Consider the following 19,480-nt stretch of genomic DNA (forward strand, 5'->3'; position numbering starts at 1 on the left):
CGACTAACTGTAAGGGAGAACAAATGTCAATAATAAACAGACAGTGTTGTGCATGAACGCGTTCATTGAACACGTTCATTTTTATGAGAACGATGAACTGAACGCAACTTCATGACAAATAATGAATTTGAACGGTGAACACGTTCATATTATCTGAGGTCTAGCTAAAACATTACTGAACGTTTTCCTTCTACTGAGGAAAGACGCTGTCTAAATCGAATGCTTGTACCATGTCGTTCCTCAGTAGGCCTACCTGTCGTTGGCCATAGTAATTATTTGTTAAATTGCCCAGACAGACCATGTTTCGGTAAATGACCATATTTGGTAATTGCGTTGGTCATGTGACTCCACTTCTCACGGTACAATGTTTTGATATCGCTTCACGGCATATTTAGATGGAGTAGCAGTTAACTTCGGGCATATTTTCACATAATTGAACGTTGCACTTTCTTGAAGTTGTGTGCGTCCATGTACACGTGAGTTTGACTTTGTAGCCTACCTTGTCATTATGTGTTTGTTATAGTTTAGCTTTCTCATAATTGTTACGAGCACTGTCACTTAATTAATCTAGCATGATGCACTGTTCGTGAACTCGCTTAGCATAAGCTGCTAATGTACAAATACGAGTGTTACAGGGTTAACCTATGCTAACTTTTGAGCGGTCTTTCATTTAGTGTACATGCCCTTGTTGATCTGAGATTAAGCCAGTAGCATGTCATTGCTGAAGAGGTTAAATTATTACCTTTAGTTCCCTGTATAATTCATTATTTAAATGGTAGGCTACTACAGGGCTGTGTATTAATGTATATTTTCTGTTTGTACTTTACTTTCACACACACACACACACACACACACACACACACACACACACACACACACACACACACACACACACACACACACACACAAACACATAAACATACACCCACCTACAATTTATCCCATTCATTGTTGTTAATGCAATACAAAGACTGAAGAATCAAACTGAATATCCAAGTCTCCATTCTTTTCCATTCTAATCGGATGACCCTCAGTGATTACACATTTCCCGAACCCCCTCTATAACAGTATCCGTATAATTTCTGCGATACCTAAACCAACTAACTCGACCCTACATTACCCATGAATCATCGCACACACATGTATACCAAACAAGCAACGTATTCCAAGGCAACAGCTCTCGGTGTCAATATAAAAATGGCAAGTGAAAGGCGAAAACAGAGACGCGGACTCAGCGAGTAGGCCTACATCCGATCCACCTTATTATTATGTGCGGGATTTTTACGCACTGTCTGATAAAGTTTCCGACAGTAAAAATCTCATCTTTCTGTGCAAATTATGTCCTCCTGAAAAATTAGCAATAATTTAAAAAAAAATGAAAATGAACTGAACTATGAACTAGTTCAGAATTTAAATGGTGAACTATGAACGTGAACGATTCATGTTTACTTGTATGAACTGAACTTTGAACTAGTTCATGAGAGGTGTGAACGTGCACAACACTGTAAACAGAATACATTGAAACTAGTTGTGTGTCACAGATGATTTGTAATTCTGTTCAAACATGTGTAGGGGAGTGTGTGTGTGTGACTGACACTTAGTTCCAAATAAATTATATGAATATCAGGCCCAAATTTGCGGCGGCGGGGGTGGGGGTCCCTGCTCAGCGTCTCTCTCAGCCAAGGGGTCCTTGGGCTGAAAAAGGTTGAAGACCCCTGGGTTAAGGTATTTAGCAGACACATTAGTGCAAAGTGACTTACAAAACATTATATAAAACAACAATAGCAATAATGACATTCAGGAATAATCAAAATGCAATGAAATTTATGACACAATATTAACCATCATATTAAAACCATCAATTGTTACTAAAACAACAACAACAACAGCAACTTCGAGAAAAGGGAAGCCCAATAGCAGTTGTCTTCCTTAATAGATCAATACATTTGTGAGAATTAAGTACTGTATTTTGCTCAGGAGATATCAATATTAAAAATTACAGTCCCATACCTGTTGTCATTTTAAGGTCATTCTCCTCATTTGTGATGTCATCATAATACTCCACTTCTTCTTCATTGGCAGGCTTTGTCTCCTCCATTCCTTAAATTAGATAAATATTCATCAGTCATGCACATTAAGACAGACTGTTACAGAGAGATTCTGTTTTTTTTCATGTGCAAGTTCATTCTGTGGATACACTATAGAATAACAGTTCACAAAATGAAGATACAGACTCACCCTTGGTCATTGTAGGGTCGATCTCATCAGTAATGATGTCATCATAATACTCCAGCCCCTCCTCTCTCACAGACTCTGTTGACAGCAACCCTCTCATTAACCATCAGACTCCACCAGCCACTGGCTCAATGTTAACTCTCATTCCAGCTCTACATTCTACATGGCATGATGCAATACCAATCAGTCCCACTGATCCAGGACCTGCTCTCATGGCTGTCCTCCCTACCTGAGAGGAGTCCCTCAACATTGTCCCCCACATCATCATATCCTGTGTTCTCTAGGACGTAGTCTGTGGAAGGACAGTTGGACAGTTTTAATCCACCAATAAAAAAGACAATGCAAACATAGAAATGTAAGATGCATGCAACATTCTTATTTCAGAATAAAAGTTAAAATACCAAAGTGTTCCTTTGCTAAAATGTAACTGGTCTTTTGCATATATATATATGATTTTAATCAAACAACAAAACGTTTTTTTTATAAACACTTTTGCATTTTTTTGTCCCCGTTTACTGAGGATCAAACTCAGCCTCGGTCTCTGCTCCATCTGCTGTTCTGCTTTTGATCTCACTCACCAGTCACGTCACATGACTTCTCCACAATGGTGACACCATCCACATCATCGTACGTCTCTGGCTGCTTGTCTGTCTCCTTTTCTCCTGAACCAAACGGTAAGTCTCGTACAGTGGCGGCGCCAGACATTTTTTTCTGCAGGTGCTATGGGGGAGCTCGGCGTTTTAGTGAGGGTGCTAGCGTATCACATGGTTCTCTACTATAACACCTCCTAACCATATCGTCTATCATTTGTTTACATGTTTGCTCTCTAAAGCGTCTTTGGGGTCCATGAAAAGCGCTAAACAAACTGATTGTATTATTATTATCATCATTATTTAGGCTACTTCCGACGGACGCGCACATAGCCGTCACTGCGACGGTCACTGACAAAATGTATAGGCCTACAGCATGTTATACAGTCCGCAATCCCAAATACTTAACTTACTTTAAAACATTTGTGGTAGTGAGGGTTAAAGTTGGGCGCCAGGTGACCCCTACCATGTCAGACAGAGTGAAATTAATCTTGGAATAGCAGATAGAATTAACTAAAACAGTCAAAGAGTCAGAAATGCGTTAAAAAGGTATATATTATTTCAGTTCACAATCATCAATAATCACATAGAACCTTATGTATACCTAGCACACAGACTGCTTGTCCTAGGCTAAAGAGTCTCTGATGTATTTAAGGCGGCTCCAAAAAAAAGAGGAAAAAGGCAAAACATTTTCAAAATCTTCGGCAAAAAAGGGCCTCTTCGTTGCTAATCATCCGAAACGAGTCTTCAGCGACACAGGGCAATCAATGCATGCAACAAATCAGACAGCATTCATTAATGTTACACAGCTAACAATACCTTAGTTACACTGTACTCCAACTACGCAAACTGTTCCAGCCAGCTTTTACAAAAACTAATTTGTTGGACTCCAAACATGCGAGGTGGATATTTCTGGAGTTTTGGTGTTCTCGGACCATCCTGAGCGTTCATGCTTATGTCACTGATGCTTGCTAGCATCATGGTTAGCACCCTCAGTAGTGGTGGAGTGGAGGGTTGACCTCCTTGACCACAACGTTCTTTTCCTTAAAAATCCACACCAGATACCCCTGGCATTTCTTCTTCTTATACGTCACTCTCGTTTCTTAATCGTTCTTCCAAACGTGGACATCAGGTAGCAAAAACCGATGCAATGTTGATGTTAACTACCACGCACTAGCTCGCTTTCTCCTTCAACCGTCCGGTAACGTCAACATTCACGCATGTGACGTGAAAATTGGGTGAAAGGTTATGACAGAATGATTGCTCTGTGTCTAAAACAATCTGTTAATTTCAATCTGTTATAATTTTATTTTGTAAATTAAATATTATTATCACACAATAAATAACGCAGAATGAAATTAAATAACAATAATACATAAACTGTTATTTTCTTGGGGGTGCTATGGGGGTGCTATAGCTAATCCAGGGGGAGCTAGAGCACCCCCTAGCCCCCCCCTGGCGCCGCCACTGGTCTCGTACATCTGTAATACATTCATGCCTTTATTATCCTTCAATTAGTTCAATGTATGTAAAAGAAACAGAAAGAAACAGAAAACACAGAAAAGAAAACAAACAACTGAACACATAAAACACACACCTGTCAAGATATCATCGAGGTTGGTCTCAATATCATCAGTAGTCACATCATCATAGTACTCCACCGTCGGCTCAGAGAAGCAACTGGAAAAGTAAAGACAGACCTGCATCAGACATCGACAGGAGCCCTTCAAAGAGTCAGTCAGCAGCCCCCCCTCTCATCCCCTTACCGGAGACGGGTCTCCTCTCATCCTCCTCCACGTCTTCAAACCGAGAGTTCTGAGCGTCCGACAGGACGCGCCCTGTCAGAGGGAAAATACAAAAGTTGTGTCACATTCAGTGACCTAAGCAAACCAAGTCTCACAGTGTACTGGTTTTGCATATCTGCAGGGACATCATGAAACACAGACCAACACACTGAGTCGTGCACAGAGGCATGAGTGTGTGTACATTCACGCTCATTTGCTCATGTACTTGCAAACACCACGAGTGCACACTGTGGTTTGGCAGTTATGATCCTCCTCTTTCCCATCAGCTCCTCTGCTGCATGTTTGATGCAGCTGTGAGACCGTTGTGGTTTTCTGCTTCAAGTCTTACAACAGGAAGCGCTAATGAGGTTCACTCCAACCTTCTCTATTGATTCTTATCAGTAGGACGTACAAAAGACCTGAGAGCTAATTCTGGCATTCTGCCAATAGTATGCACAACAGTAGTAGTGCAACATGTCCTCAATGTGTGATGTGTCATACAGTACATGTTTGCTTGTCTGCATGCTTGGTCTCAGTGCTATGAGTACAGCTTGTGTGTCTGAGGTGCTCATAAACCCAGCCTGATGGCCTCTCACCTCTCTGACGACCTCTGGAGGTGCCGGCTGTGGTCAGTCTGGGTTGTAGCTCCTCATAGACAGCTTCACTTAGTGCCATGTGTCTATTCTTGGAGAGAGCTGTAGGGTAGGAAGAGTGACAAACCCACATGGCATAATTTAATACAGTAATACTTAATATTACATTGGGTCATTGCAATTCAATTAGTGCTTTATATTTGATGACATTAAAGCTTAAGTTACTGTCTAAATTACTTTACCATGACAAATGCATACATTTTCAAACCGATATGTCATTTGACACAAATTCTTTGACAGTCAAATATGGCATACAAAAGCAGAAATCATGTGAAGAACACTTATTGAAATATGAAGATGTTAAGATGTTACAGCACCTCTCCTGAGTGACCTGTTCTGCCCCACCAGCACAACCAGTGACCCCAGCAGCAGCAGGAACAGGAGCCCCAGAGAAGCTATGGCCGCTGGAGAGACAGGAAACCCTGCAGGCTCCTCACATGGACGACCTGTGGTTCTTACAGAGGTGACAGGAGGACGGGGGGTGGAAGATGGAGGCCCTGAAGAGTTCAGTTAGAGTTTTATTAATGAGAATATGCCTCAGACACCCTAGAGAACAGAACATGGCTGTAGCTACAAATGTTGGACTCTTGTCAGGAGTCCTGAAACGATTCTCAATAATCTGTTCTGCCTGGAGGGATCCAGAGCCCCTGTCCAGCACTTCCTCCCTTGAATCTCTTAGGGTTTTCCACCCTGTTGCATCCCTGGCATAGAAACTGAATATTGTTTGGACAATAACAAAGGTGCTAAATAGTGCTAAATTACAAAGAAATCCCAGTGCTTCCCCATCCTAAGCCATTAGTTTGTTAATATCGGTATCAGCCCTGGAAAATGCATATCGGTCGATGCCTATCTACAGCATGTTGGCGCTCCCCCACCTGTGCAGTTGACCCAGGCGTCCTCCTTGTGGGTGCAGTCAATCTGGTTCAGAGGGGCGCGGCAGCAGTCCAACAGGTGGTGCTCATTGCCTGTGCAGTTCACCTCGTCCAGCCAGATGGTGCCGTTTCCCCTCCCAAATTTGCCCTGCTCCTCCCTACATCCACAGGCTCCCCACAGTCCAGCTGCCTGCAGACCACCTGGGCGTCCTTCTCGTCCCAGGAGTCGTCACACACCGTCCCCCACTTTCCCTGCAGGAGCACCTCCACCCTCCCCGAGCAGTGAGTGAGACCCCCCACCAGCCTCAGCCCTGGAGCACCTGGAAGAGAAGAGAGGGACACTAACTAGCCTCATGTTCTAAACCTATATTAATATTATATTAATAATATGTGTTTTTTAGATGTATATATGTAATTAGAGATATCTCTCAGTTTAGTGAAAGAATACAGTAAGATAAATATCACAGTGTATATATGGACAAATGTTTCATTTCAAAGGGTCAATAGAAAACCAAAGGCATTGGTCCCACCTGGACATTCCATGACTTCATGTAGGATAGAAGAATTTTCTCCACTTTCTACATTTTTTCCACTTCCTAAAATATGAAAATGAATATAAAAAATAGAGCCTGCACACTACAAAACTGATTCAAATTAGAAGACGCATATCTTTAGAGGGGACCAATTCTGACCTGTACAATGAAGTTCAGCAACCTCCTTGCAGGATTGTCCCCACTGAAAAGGTTTACACTGCTCAAGGTGTGTATCATGCTTCCTACACCGGGGAGGGCTCAGTCGCTGGCCTTTAGTTGACTCCACTGCAAAGGGCTTTGCAACCTTTTTAAAACCTCCACAGCCTAACTGTTGGCAAATCACTGAGCCTGTGTCTTTGTCCATGTCATTGAAGCATATTTTCCCCCAGGTGCCACTGTAATAGACCTCTATAACACCTTTGCACGGTCCATAATCATCTGTGTTTTGTCTCAGCTGAATGAACTCTGTGGCAAAGACAACAGATATTATTTATGAAAGTAGTTCTGTCTATGACAGTGCCAATACTTTTAAACAACAGAAAGATTCACCTGTCTTACAAGTTGTAACTGCTCTAACTATCCAAAAGAGAATCTTTTCAAATACACATTGATGAATTAAATAATTTGGTGATATACCCAAATAGATGTTTTTCAAACCTCTGTGATCCATTTGAAGCTGATATGAACACTTGAAGGTACACATGTAGCTGAGTGAGCAGTATGTTTGTACCTGAGCACGTGACCCACACATCCTCTTTGTGTGAGCAGTCATGGCGTCCCCACCCTGCTGAGGGACACTCCCACAGGCTCGTCTCGTCACCTGCGCAGCCCACCTCGCTCAGCCAGATGGGCACGTCTCCTGGATGAAAGGATGCAGGTACCTCAGCCCCGAGGGCGGTGCCACACTGCAGCTGTCTGCACACTACCTGGGCATCCTCCATGTCCCAGGAGTCATCGCACACAGTCCCCCACGAGCCGTTGTGTGACACCTCCAGCCGGCCGGCGCAATCTCCTCCAGATCCCACCAACCTAACTGGCTGATGGCCTGAGATGATTAAACGAGGTGAATGTTGGATGCATAGAGACAATATGATATTTTGTTTAGATAATGCTCACAACTCAATTTGGATCTTTTGTGCTGACGCTATTGTTATTTACAAGTACCTGGAGTTATCCACGTGTTAGTAACGTCTGTATTTCCAGCTATATTTCCAGTGGTTATTTATAGATGTGGATCTACAGCAATATTAGTAGCAAATTCATAGAGCAGTTGAGTTCATCTTTATGGGAAAAGTTAGACTAAAGCCAGGGAAAGGCATTTCTTTACATCCCAAGTGAAAAGTGTGGAACTGCACATGACTGATGACACCATTGGTGTCTTTTCATAAATATCTTCTGTAGTAACCACTCAATGTGTGGAGTGGATTATGGTTAAATGAGACAGTTCATGATTGGTACAGATAATGGCACTGAGACAGATGGATAAGCTGCAGGCAGAAGAAACCCAGTTTGACATACAGTTCAGCTACAGGATCACTGTCAGACTTTGAGATGTACACACCTGAGCAGACGATGGTCACGTGCAGGCTAGAACTGCAGTTTAGCATCTGAGGAGTACTGCAGTTTCCCAGATGAGTTTCATGTCCAGAACATCGGAACCCTGAGACACACCCATCACCCTCCGTCTCAGCAGAACCAGAGAACCCAACAGCAGAACCGCATGCCAGCTGTCTGCACACCACGGAGGCTTCAGACCTATTCCAGGAGTCCAGCAGAACTCTCCTCCACCTCTGGCTAAATAGAACCTCCACCTCTCCCTCACAACGGCTCCTTCCAGACAAGCGCACCGTCCCGTTGTGAAGAGGGAAGGATGAACCTGCAAATATACTTTAGTTTATTCCAAGTCTGTAAAACTCAGAGTTATATGAGAGGAAATAAATGGTAACGTTGTCAAATGTCACCTTTAATGCAGTCATTTGAGTGCTAATATAACTAGATGTGCATTTTTGTCATAAATCACACATCAAGTGTTATTTATGTTGTCAAATTACAGATTTTATTCTGCATATGATAGTTTAGCCATATTTGTGTGTTGTTAAATCTTAAATACATTGTTCAAAATAATAATCATAATAATAATATAGTAATAACATAATAATCAGGAGATTGAGATTTGCACTAGTTGTATGTTCGTTAAGTATGTTGTGAATTTACTTTATTATGATACATCATTATAAGGACAATTACTTACATCTTTAGAAATCTTTCAGTCAAAATAGATAAAAATAACAACCATAAGTGTAACCATATTGCGAACACAACATAAGGGTGATGAACAAATGGCACTCAGTCAGGTACCCGATCATATTGTTTACATTGAGCAATGTCAACACGGCCATTCATGCAGTTCATGTGCTCACCTGAGCAGATCACTCCAGCATCCTGTCTATGGGAGCATGCAGCTCGACTCCACCAGGAGATTCCACATTCTGAGAGGCCAGTTTCATTCCCCTCACACACAAACACATCAGGCCAGATGCTTCCACTCCCCTCACCAAACCACTCTGCCCCTACAACAGCCACAGCTCTCCCACAGTTCAACTGATGGCAGAGCACGCTGGAGGCATTCATATCCCAGGATGCATCACACACTGTGCCCCATTCGCTGAGGTACTTGAGCTCCACTCAGCCCGAGCAGGAATCAGTGCCATTTGCCAGTCTGGCATCTGTGTATCCTGGGCAGGGCAGAGACAGAGAGGAGGCCTTTGTTTTTATCTTTGTGAACAGGTAACTTTGTAGCAGCCAAATGATGAAAACACAAAATCACACCATGTCGTAAGGTGGTATGTGTAAATATGTTAAAAAATGTATATAAAAATAAGAAATAAGCATTAAAGTAATTTTAAAAAGAACATGGGCTTACCAGAACAAACTAAGCCCACATCCCTGTCATGTGAGCAGTTGATATTCAGAGCAGATGTTGGGCAGAGTTGAATCTGAGTCTCGTTGCCTCCACACTGGATCTCCTCTGACCACACCTGGCCCTTTCCCTCTCCAAATGCAGCTGCTCTCAGCACCTCTACAGGAGCCCCACAGTCCAGCTCTCGACACACCACCTCTGCATCCTGCCAGTCAAACGCAGCATCACACACTGTTCCCCAGGTGATCCCGTGGACCACCTCCACTCTCCCAGAGCACTGGTGGGAACCGTTCACAAGCCTGGGAGCTCTGTGTTCTGTGTGGAAATAAGTAGCACTTTGCATTATGCAATCGTATGACATACAATAATGATAATTTCAATAATGGAAATTGAAATACGTTTTTTACATAATTAAAAGCTTCTGCAAGCTTGTGTTCACCTTACCTGAGCAGATGATTTCAACACTGTTGTGAGGTTGGCATGTATGTTCACCCAATCCCTTATGAGGGCAGGCCTTAAGTCTGGTCTCCCACCCCTCACAAGCAACCTCAGCCATCAGGACTCTCCCTGTTCCATCTCCAAAGTAGGTATCTTGCCTGGTATCTACATTATGACCACACCCCAGCTCTTTACACACGACTGCCGTATTAAACTCTTTCCAATCAATACCACACACTGTGCCCCACTCTTCTTTATGATAAACCTCCACTCTCCCAGAACAGCGACTGCTGCCATTCACCAACCTCACAAGATCTGAAGGAAAAGCAAAAAAATGATCATGGCTTCCAGGTTTCATAGATTAGATAATTAACTCACAAAGGAAAATAAAGGTCTGTCATTTTTATAATTAGACTCTTATGTTACCTGTACAAACTAATCCAACATCATGCTTGTGAGAGCAGTTGTGTGAGGGTGTAGGAGATGTTGGGCAGAGGTGAATCTGAGTCTCGTTGCCTCCACACTGGATCTCCTCTGACCACACCTGGCCCTTTCCCTCTCCAAATGCAGCTGCTCCCAGCACCTCTACAGGAGCCCCACAGCCCAGCTCTTGACACACCACCTCTGCATCCTGCCAGTCAAACGCAGCATCACACACTGTGTGTCTGGTCTCCTTATGAAGCAGCTCCACTCTCCCAGAGCAATGAGAACAGCCCACCAGTTTGACTCCTACAATTTTACATTTATTGTCATGAGAATGTTTAAATATTGAAATGTATCAAAAATAGTACATTTAAATTTCAGCTGTGTATGCTTACTAAAAACCCATTTGTTTAAATGTTTTCTAAATGTAGATATATTATAACAATGTGACATGTGTAATAATTAACAAAATTACCATTACCATTTAGTTAACCTACCTGAGCACATTACTTCTGCATCCTGATGATGACCACAGTTTTCTGTAACCCATCTTTGTGACCTGCAGTCCTTCAGAGTGGACTCAGACCCCACACACTGCACGTCACTCATCCAAATACTTCCTGACCCCGGTCCAAAATAGGCACCATTAAGAGCTTCTATAGCCTCTCCACAGCCCAGCTCTCTACACACCACTGCAGCCTCATGCAGGTCCCATCCGTTACCACACACTGAGCCCCACTCTCCTGCATGATAAATCTCCACTCTTCCAGAACAGCGACTGCTACCATTCACCAGCCTCAGAGGATCTAGAGAGAGGCCACATAGACAATAATCTGGACAGTGCTTTAATATGGCATTAAGAGCTTCTATAGCCTCTCCACAGCCCAGCTCTCTACACACCACTGCAGCCTCATGCAGGTCCCATCCGTTACCACACACTGAGCCCCACTCTCCTGCATGATAAATCTCCACTCTTCCAGAACAGCGACTGCTACCATTCACCAGCCTCAGAGGATCTAGAGAGAGGCCACATAGACAATAATCTGGACAGTGCTTTAATATGGCATGTCTTTTAAGGAGATCAATGATGGTTTTTCTACCACCACAAGTCATTTTTTTATTTCTGTGAGTGCAGATGAGATTGAGGACAAAGTTCTGTCATTTTTATAATTGGACTCTTACGTTACCTGTACAAACTAAGCTCACATCCCTGTCATGTGAGCAGTTGATATTCAGAGCAGATGTTGGGCAGAGTTGAATCTGAGTCTCGTTGCCTCCACACTGGATCTCCTCTGACCACACCTGTTCCTTTCCCTCTCCAAATGCAGCTGCTCCCAGCACCTCTACAGGAGCCCCACAGTCCAGCTCTCGACACACCACTTCTGCATCCTGCCAGTCGAACGCAGCATCACACACTGTGTGTCTGGTCTCCTTATGAAGCAGCTCCACTCTCCCAGAGCAATGAGAACGGCCCACCAGTTTGACTCCTACAATTTTACATGCATTGATATGTTTAAATATTGAAATGTATCAAAAACAGTATATTTAAATTTCAGCAGGATTTGGAGCCATTAGACAGTCTGGCTCTCATTTCAACTGGGAATTTGAAGGGAAGATAATAATGCATGTAAACACAACTAATATATTTCAATATGAATATACTTTTTTCATTTAGCAGTTGTCAGAACTCTGGGACTGTGAATCTGTTCCTTTCCATCAGATGTCATTTACTCCTGATTTTACTGAACTGTTTCATTTTGTGGTGTTGTTTCCACCTGAGCCTTGTTTAGTTGTGTATTTAAACCCTGACCTTTATTAAGCAGCTCCACTCTCCCAGAGCAGTGAGTAGAGGCCACCGGTTTGACTTCTGCAGTTTACATGAAATGTGTAAGAGCAGAAATACATGCTGTGTAAACCCATTTTAACTTTTAAACCCTCGCCACTTGTCATTGTTGTCCTTTTAGGTGAGTTTAATAAATATCTTTCTGACATATGAAATGTCTCTGTTGATTGGCTGGGATTGTTTATGGCTCGGTCCGAGCCAGTATGAGTTTTGTTGACACGCTCATATAGCCTTCATAACTTCTCTTTAACATTGTTTCTACATTTGAACAGTTAACCTTTAACATTTTATCAGTTAAACATGTTTTATTTATTTCTTCAGAGCTTTTTTTTTTAAACCGATTAAATCACCATCATTCCATTCTTTCGATCTGTTCATGGTAGGACCATGTCCGTTGTATTAATAATTGTCTAGCTATCCCCTAGTAAATTATTGCGACATTTCTAACATACAACTCAGAACGAAGAGAACACAGTCAGTAGAAGCCTATCTATTAAAGAGTAGCCTAATCTATTAAGAAGGTCATGGATCGGTGGCTTAAGACAGGACCGTGGTAAAGTTGGTTGGAAGTTTGATATTCAACAGACATTCGGACACCCGTATGTTTAGGGACCATCAACAAATTACACATTTAAAATTTCAAAAGTCAATAGCTTTTCAACAACATGAACTAAAAACATAAAAATCATGTTGAACTGTTCAAAATGTATGCATACACATTGCACAGCCTTTATTTTGTTTATTTTCATATCAGGTTGTAACAAAATGTTTTAATTCAAAATAAATCTTCAAACTTCAATAGCTTTTTGGTCATGTAACCTATCATCATCAAATCTATTTCAGAGTGTTCACTGACTATGCATACATGTTGCACAGCCTTTAGTTTTTTTATTTTCACCTCACACTATTTTCAGTGAATTTTTGAAAATTTGAAACTTCAATAGCTTTTTGGTCATGTGACTTATCATCCTCAAATTTATTTCAGAGTGTTCACTAACTATGCGTACATGTTGCACAGCCTTTAGTTTTTTCATTTTCACTTCACACTATTTTTAGTGAATTTTTGAAATTTTTAAACTTCAATAGCTTTTTGGTCATGTGACCTATCATCATCAAATCTATTTAACAGTGTTCAATGACTATGTAGCTAAGCTATTGAAGATTCAGACTTTCATAAATTCACTGAAAATAGTGTGAAGTGAAAATGAAAAAACTAAAGGCTGTGCAACATGAATACATAGTCATTGAACACTCTTAAATAGATTTGATGATGATAGGTCACATGACCAAAAAGCTATTGAAGATTCAAACTTTCGTAAATTCACTAAAAATAGTGTGAAGTGAAAATGAAAAAACTAAAGGCTGTGCAACATGTACGCATAGTCAGTAAACACTCTTAAATAGATTTGATGATGATAGTAGTGTTTATTGGTGTTTAGTGATACATTGGCGTGTCTGAGTGTGTGATGGGAGTATGAGGCTGTGAGCGAACTATAGTTTGTAACTTAACCAAGTCACGCATGGAGCAGGGTTCCAGATGCTTTGCCTAGCGCATTGTCATATCTATAACTAGCCTACCGATAAAAAAGGAGTGCCCACCCGCGAAAATCACGTGCCGCTAACAATTGTCTGGTGCCAGGTCTGGGTAGGAAGCCTGTTGTTCCGGGGATATACTATTTAGTTAGATGGTCTGCGAGTTTTTTTTTATTGGCTAAGTGGTCCTTGGCCTGAAAAAGTTAAAGAAACACTGCTATAGGCTATAAACTCATCACCAAATAGGTTAGTCAGAGGCTACTATGCTGCCATCTTAATTGGACTGTGGCTGGTTGTTTTAGGGTTCTTGTTCCGTTTTGTTCGCCCTCAGACTGCTAAAGGAGCACTAAAGCCCACAGAATTAAATACAAAAGCCAATTTATGTAGCCTACATTGTGGACCAGTGTTCCACATCTCAGACAAAGTCATTGTTGTTTTAGTTTTAGACCGAAGTTTAGGGCTGTTTTCACATCACGTTTTTAAAACATACACAAGCAGATGCAATATTGGCACATCAGTTTGAAACTGTTTGTTAAAATCTGACATACTGTAGTATTTCATCATAAGCATTATGAACAAGCTTTTACAGAAATTTTGATTAAGACTAGTTTGTCTAACTAGTCTGTCCTAACAGCCAGAGAAAACTTCTTTGCAAACACAAATAGTACTGTTGTCATTGATTCATTCTTTTTAATAAATGTATTTTAAGGTAAAGGATGTAATAATCAGGTTGCTTTGCATTTATTTGTTTATACCTCATTCAAATAAAAATAAATACTTTTTCATTTCAATGAAACATTATATTGTATTATTGGTGAATTCTGAACCAATGGCATCAGTGTGTAAGGCTCTAAGTTGCAGGCAAAGAATCTTTGGATTGTAAAACACAGATGGCCTTCTTGTCACGATTTGGGGCAGTGATTGCCACAATTTGGGATATTGGCGGCCTATGGTGGCCAAAGGACAATATGATGGACTTATTTGCGTACACATGTGCCTATGTTGTCATTGTGTCTCTCACCTGTTTCCCATTACACGCTGTTTAAGTGATTGACCACTTGTGTCTATTAGCCAGGGTATAAATACATGGCTAGTTTCTGTGCGTGTCATTGGGTCGTTAGTCTTTTCCCAAGACAAGTAGTGTTATAAAGCTTCGCCTCTAGTAGCTATTGTTCAGGTCCGCCTGAAAGCTACACTTTTGTAGCCACTTTAGTTCATTGCCTTTTGCCATTTTCCTTATCTTCTGTGTTTTTGGATTTACCGCTGCCTGTGGATGTATCTTCTGTGTTTCTGGATTTCTGTTGTCGGAAACACCGCTTTGTAAATAAAGAGAAAACAAGCAAGTAAACAACATCCTGCAATTAGGTCCTCACTAGCTCACTATGTTAATCGTTGGTCTGCCGATCCAACGACCCGGGGTCGACCCTGACACTTTTAGTTACAGTTACTCTGCAGTAATTAGGTGTGGGTCAGTTGTTTACAGATTTTGTGTCTAAAAACATTCCAGAACTGCATTGTTATCTCTACTCCCTGTCCAGGGATGGATTAACGAACAGGCCTACCTGGTCCAGGGGCCCATGAGCTCAAGGGGCCCCTAAGCCAGAGCCTCTGCATGAAGTCGCTGTTATGTATCTCTTATTTGTGGTTGAAAAAGGTGTATTTTGTTCATTTGCTAATGGCTTTAATTGAGTGTACCTGTGCTGTGCTTAGAAAATGTGCATATGCGCCAGGGGCGTAATTAGACAATGCAGCCAGCGCTGAAGATTCGTAGGCAAAGCCTAAAACCCTGCTTTCTAAATGTTTTCGAACATATGGATGTCAAAGTGTCGCTAGTTTAATGCGACAGTGATCAAGGATGATTTTTCTATCGACTTTCTGAGATACCTTATGCTATATATTCCCCTCAAAATGGCAAACCTGTCTCTGTCATGGTTTCATAATTTTTAGGGGGAAATCGTCAGTAGCAATCTATAACACAATTATATGCTTATCGTACATACACTACAGTGACGTGCGTTGAGGTTCGTGGCTGGTGAGGCACTGACTCTTTCAGAGTCAAATTTACAAATACATAAACCCAATAGAGTATCTAAGATCACCATTCAATTGGCAGCTTTCACATTGACTACTGGTTGTTTTTCATATCAGCATTCTTTACACACACATAGGTAAGGTGCATACAGTAGGCAGCTGCTAGCTTGTGATGAACTCACGTGTAAATATTATGCACTCATGAATATGAACTCGTGAACATGAACTCTTTCTTACGAAAGGTTTCTACCTTTTCCCATTATAATTTTAAGAGTTAAATCGAGGAGACTATAACATCAGCTAGATAACAAGCTATCATTTCATGCAAATTGAACTCTTCCGATTAACTCGTAAGGTTATTAAGTGTCCTTAGCTAGCTAATTAGCTAACGTAGCAACAGGATAACCATTGCAACCAGGAAACACAACTTACCTACAATTTAAGTTTAATTTCTCAAAATCAGCTCACCAATAAAAAGCAGTCTTGGGTTCAAAGTGATCACAACCACTTGTGTGAGGTTAAATGGCTTCACATAGACATACAACTATCCCAAGAGAAATAATGGGAAATCAACGGAGCTGCCGCTGTAAGTTCAAAACCAAATTTATTCTTGAGGTTCCAAACATGTTCAAAGCAATTTGGCTTTGAATGTGAGAAGTCGATCGAGTTATCTTCTGTCCCGTCGCTTGAAGCATACCTTTTAGCTCTGGCATTGGTCTCCCATTATTAATCATTTCACGTTTGGACTGAAAGTCCAGTTTTGAGAACTGCTTCAGCTTAGCAATAAAATCTTCCATTTTCGCCGTCAAGGTCAAGTAGAAGTGTAGAAGAAGAGCAACATTCCCCAGCATAACCCCGACAGGTGCGCTCTCGCACGCCCCCTTCATTGAGGCAGAGGTACTGTGTGCCTCACCTACATGATTTTTCAATGCGTTTTGAGCTCAGCTCAAAGGTTCTACGCATGCGCACGAATGCGCAAAACCCAGTTTGGAGCGATTGCGCAATCCTAGGTGAGGCACTGCCTGCCCTGTCTCTCATAGACAATACATGGTGCCTCACCTGACCGCACGTCCCTTGTTTTCTCCCGTCTATTTGAATAGGACATGCGCAAATTCAGCGAATTCAGCGATGTTTATTATAAAAATGCTAAAAATGATTGGAATCATGCAGAAATGACACCTTTACCACAGATTAGTAGAGAAATATCAATATTTATTTTATTTTATATTTTTTTTATTTTTTCACTTTTCAAGATGACAGGTCAGGCTCTGCCTCCCCTGACCGCACGTCCCTGATACACTAGAGAAACTATTAAAAAGCCGATTCAATTAAATGAATAATTTCTTATTTAATTTGTTATTTTTGTCATATACAGATATGCAATGATGATTGCTGGGTAATATGTATCTTGTTCGCCAATGTCAAGTCTCTATTTGGTCATGTGACGAGACGATACGATATACCGTAAATCCTCAAATAAAGACCGGGATTCAATTAGAGGCCGGGCTTCAGATAGTAGCCGGGGGCGTGGTCGATACGGACAAATAAAGGCCGGGCCCCGAATACAAGCCGGGGGTAAAAAAAGGTACCGGTAGCATATTTTACTGTAGCCTACCAGAATCAGTCCATCAGCACAAAGCAGACATCCTAATTTAATTGAATGCATTTCATAAATATATGTTCTCCTCATGTTGGCTAATTTCATGGCTGTTTGCAATAAAAAAAGAAATGTTTCAGCGAATTTGTTATTATACAGTTACTTGCCTAAACGATAGAAGACATTCCTCCAAAATACCTCTTTTTAATGATTTTGTTGCTGTTTCGTGATTTCCGCTAAGAAAAAGATGTTCTTCAGGCTAATAGAACTTTAACGTTCCAGGTGTTGCGTAGCAACCCATTACTTGCTGACTTCAAGTTACAATGACTTTCCGCTACGTTAAATGACCGGACTTCTTGCAGAATGATATGAAAGATGTGAATTAGAATTGCCAATGACAGCGGTCATTAACTTTTCGCAGTGGTGAATATCAAGAAATGACAGACCTGCTAACGTTGGGGTGCCCCATTCAAATCAACGGAACTTTTTTGAACACTCTGAAGAGCCGTAAGAAATATAGGCCTGCCCCTAATACAAGCCTGCCCGAAATACAGGGCGGTGCGCTGTGCAACCTAAGTAAATAAAAGCCCCGGCCACTATTTGAGGATTTACGGTAGCTAGTTTAGGCGCAGAATCTGAACGTCAAGACCTACAAGCTGACTGAGCACAGCCAGAGGCACAGTACACTTGCCCAACGACGCCTTTCAAACATAAAAGTGGTGATGCATGATTTGCTCTTTCAATGGACAGGATAGCCAGCCCATTCAGCCTCTCCTGCCCCATGCTGCTCAGGTAGGTCTTAATCAGTTTCAATTTGGAAAAGAATCACTCGGCTGTTGCCCTGTCACATGTAATGTCAGAAACAATAGCAGGGCAGTGCACCGAAGGTGGATGTTACGGAGTAAACTTTGACCTGTTTACTTTCCCAATACAATAGCCAAAGTATCTAATTCGACCGTTAAATCCAACACATTGTTGGTGTAACTGACCCAACCTCGGTAAAGGTTCTACAGTTGTCATTGTATTTGTTTTTGTTATTGGTTGATTTTGCCCCGTATTGTTCTGTGATTTGGTTTGAAAGCTGTTATTGTTTAACTGAGTTCCTTGCTCGCGCAAGATCATAGACGTGTATATATATATGGAATGTTTCAACAACGGTTAGAATGTAACGGAAAAAGATTATTGTTTTTAGCACTCTCCGATGAGGCACAAGTTTTTACGGTGTTTATGGATGTTTATGTACTAAGAAAGAAGGATTACAAATAAACAGAAAAACATCAGTTCAAGACTGGACCATATATCGGGGGGAAGCTACAGTTGGTCAAATCTATATATACGTCTAATGGTGTTTGTGTGTTTTTTTTCCGTGAAGGGGGGGGGGGGGGCTTTAACATGTCCAGGCCCAGGGGCCCGTGGTTTCTTAATCCGCCCATGTCCCTGTCTCTGGTTCTCTCCCTGTGCTTTTCCACACAAGGGTTAAACTAAGGGCAGGAAAATGAAATAAAGAGTATAAGTGTTGTATTGCATTGTAAGATGATTTCCTTGTCATGTTTGGGGTTATTTGAATGGTCTCAGTCTGAGTGGCACAGTGGTCTCAGTCCTGCAGCTGATTAGATTAGTTTGAACATAGATCTCAGAAACATGGGAATTCTGGTCTTTCTGGGCTGCAGGTAACTCCCCTCAGGAGGTGACAAACCCCTCCATTAGCCTGTGTGACTGTGGGATCCCCATCAGTAAACACCAAATTCCATGTGATGAATTATTACCTTCGGTAATTCACTTTAGACTAGTTTGAATGTGTAACTGAATTAGTAACTTGCACCTAACAAATACATTGTGATGCTCTGATCTACTGTAGCCTCTCAAGAAATTATTAGATTGTAGGCATCCAAAAGAAATGACCGTAGGTCAGCCTACTTAATATAGCATTTAGAGAACAGGGACTAAGGCACTTATTAATCACTTTCAAGGTATCTAAACAAACAATTTCTAATCTTTTGAAGCGTTCATCCTCACATTTTAATTGTT

The 19,480-nt window shown here is 41.5% G+C and overlaps 1 protein-coding gene and 1 pseudogene across 1 annotated transcript; both read right to left on the minus strand.

The window, feature by feature from the left end:
* Window positions 1-6,236: 6,236 nt before the first annotated feature.
* Window positions 6,237-9,298, minus strand: LOC122129899 (antigen WC1.1-like). The gene is made up of 4 exons (XM_042704629.1): window positions 9,088-9,298; window positions 7,398-7,712; window positions 6,827-7,132; window positions 6,237-6,454 (listed from the first exon to the last, which is right to left on the minus strand). The coding sequence occupies exons 1-4, from the start codon at window positions 9,296-9,298 to the stop codon at window positions 6,237-6,239; spliced, it is 1,050 nt and encodes a 349-aa protein (XP_042560563.1).
* Window positions 9,299-9,489: 191 nt separating this feature from the next.
* On the minus strand, window positions 9,490-12,669 carry LOC122129898 (annotated as a pseudogene).
* Between the last annotated feature and the right edge of the window lie 6,811 nt (window positions 12,670-19,480).

Source organism: Clupea harengus, unplaced genomic scaffold (genome assembly GCF_900700415.2).
Source record: "Clupea harengus unplaced genomic scaffold, Ch_v2.0.2, whole genome shotgun sequence".
Taxonomy (NCBI): Eukaryota; Metazoa; Chordata; class Actinopteri; order Clupeiformes; family Clupeidae; genus Clupea; species Clupea harengus.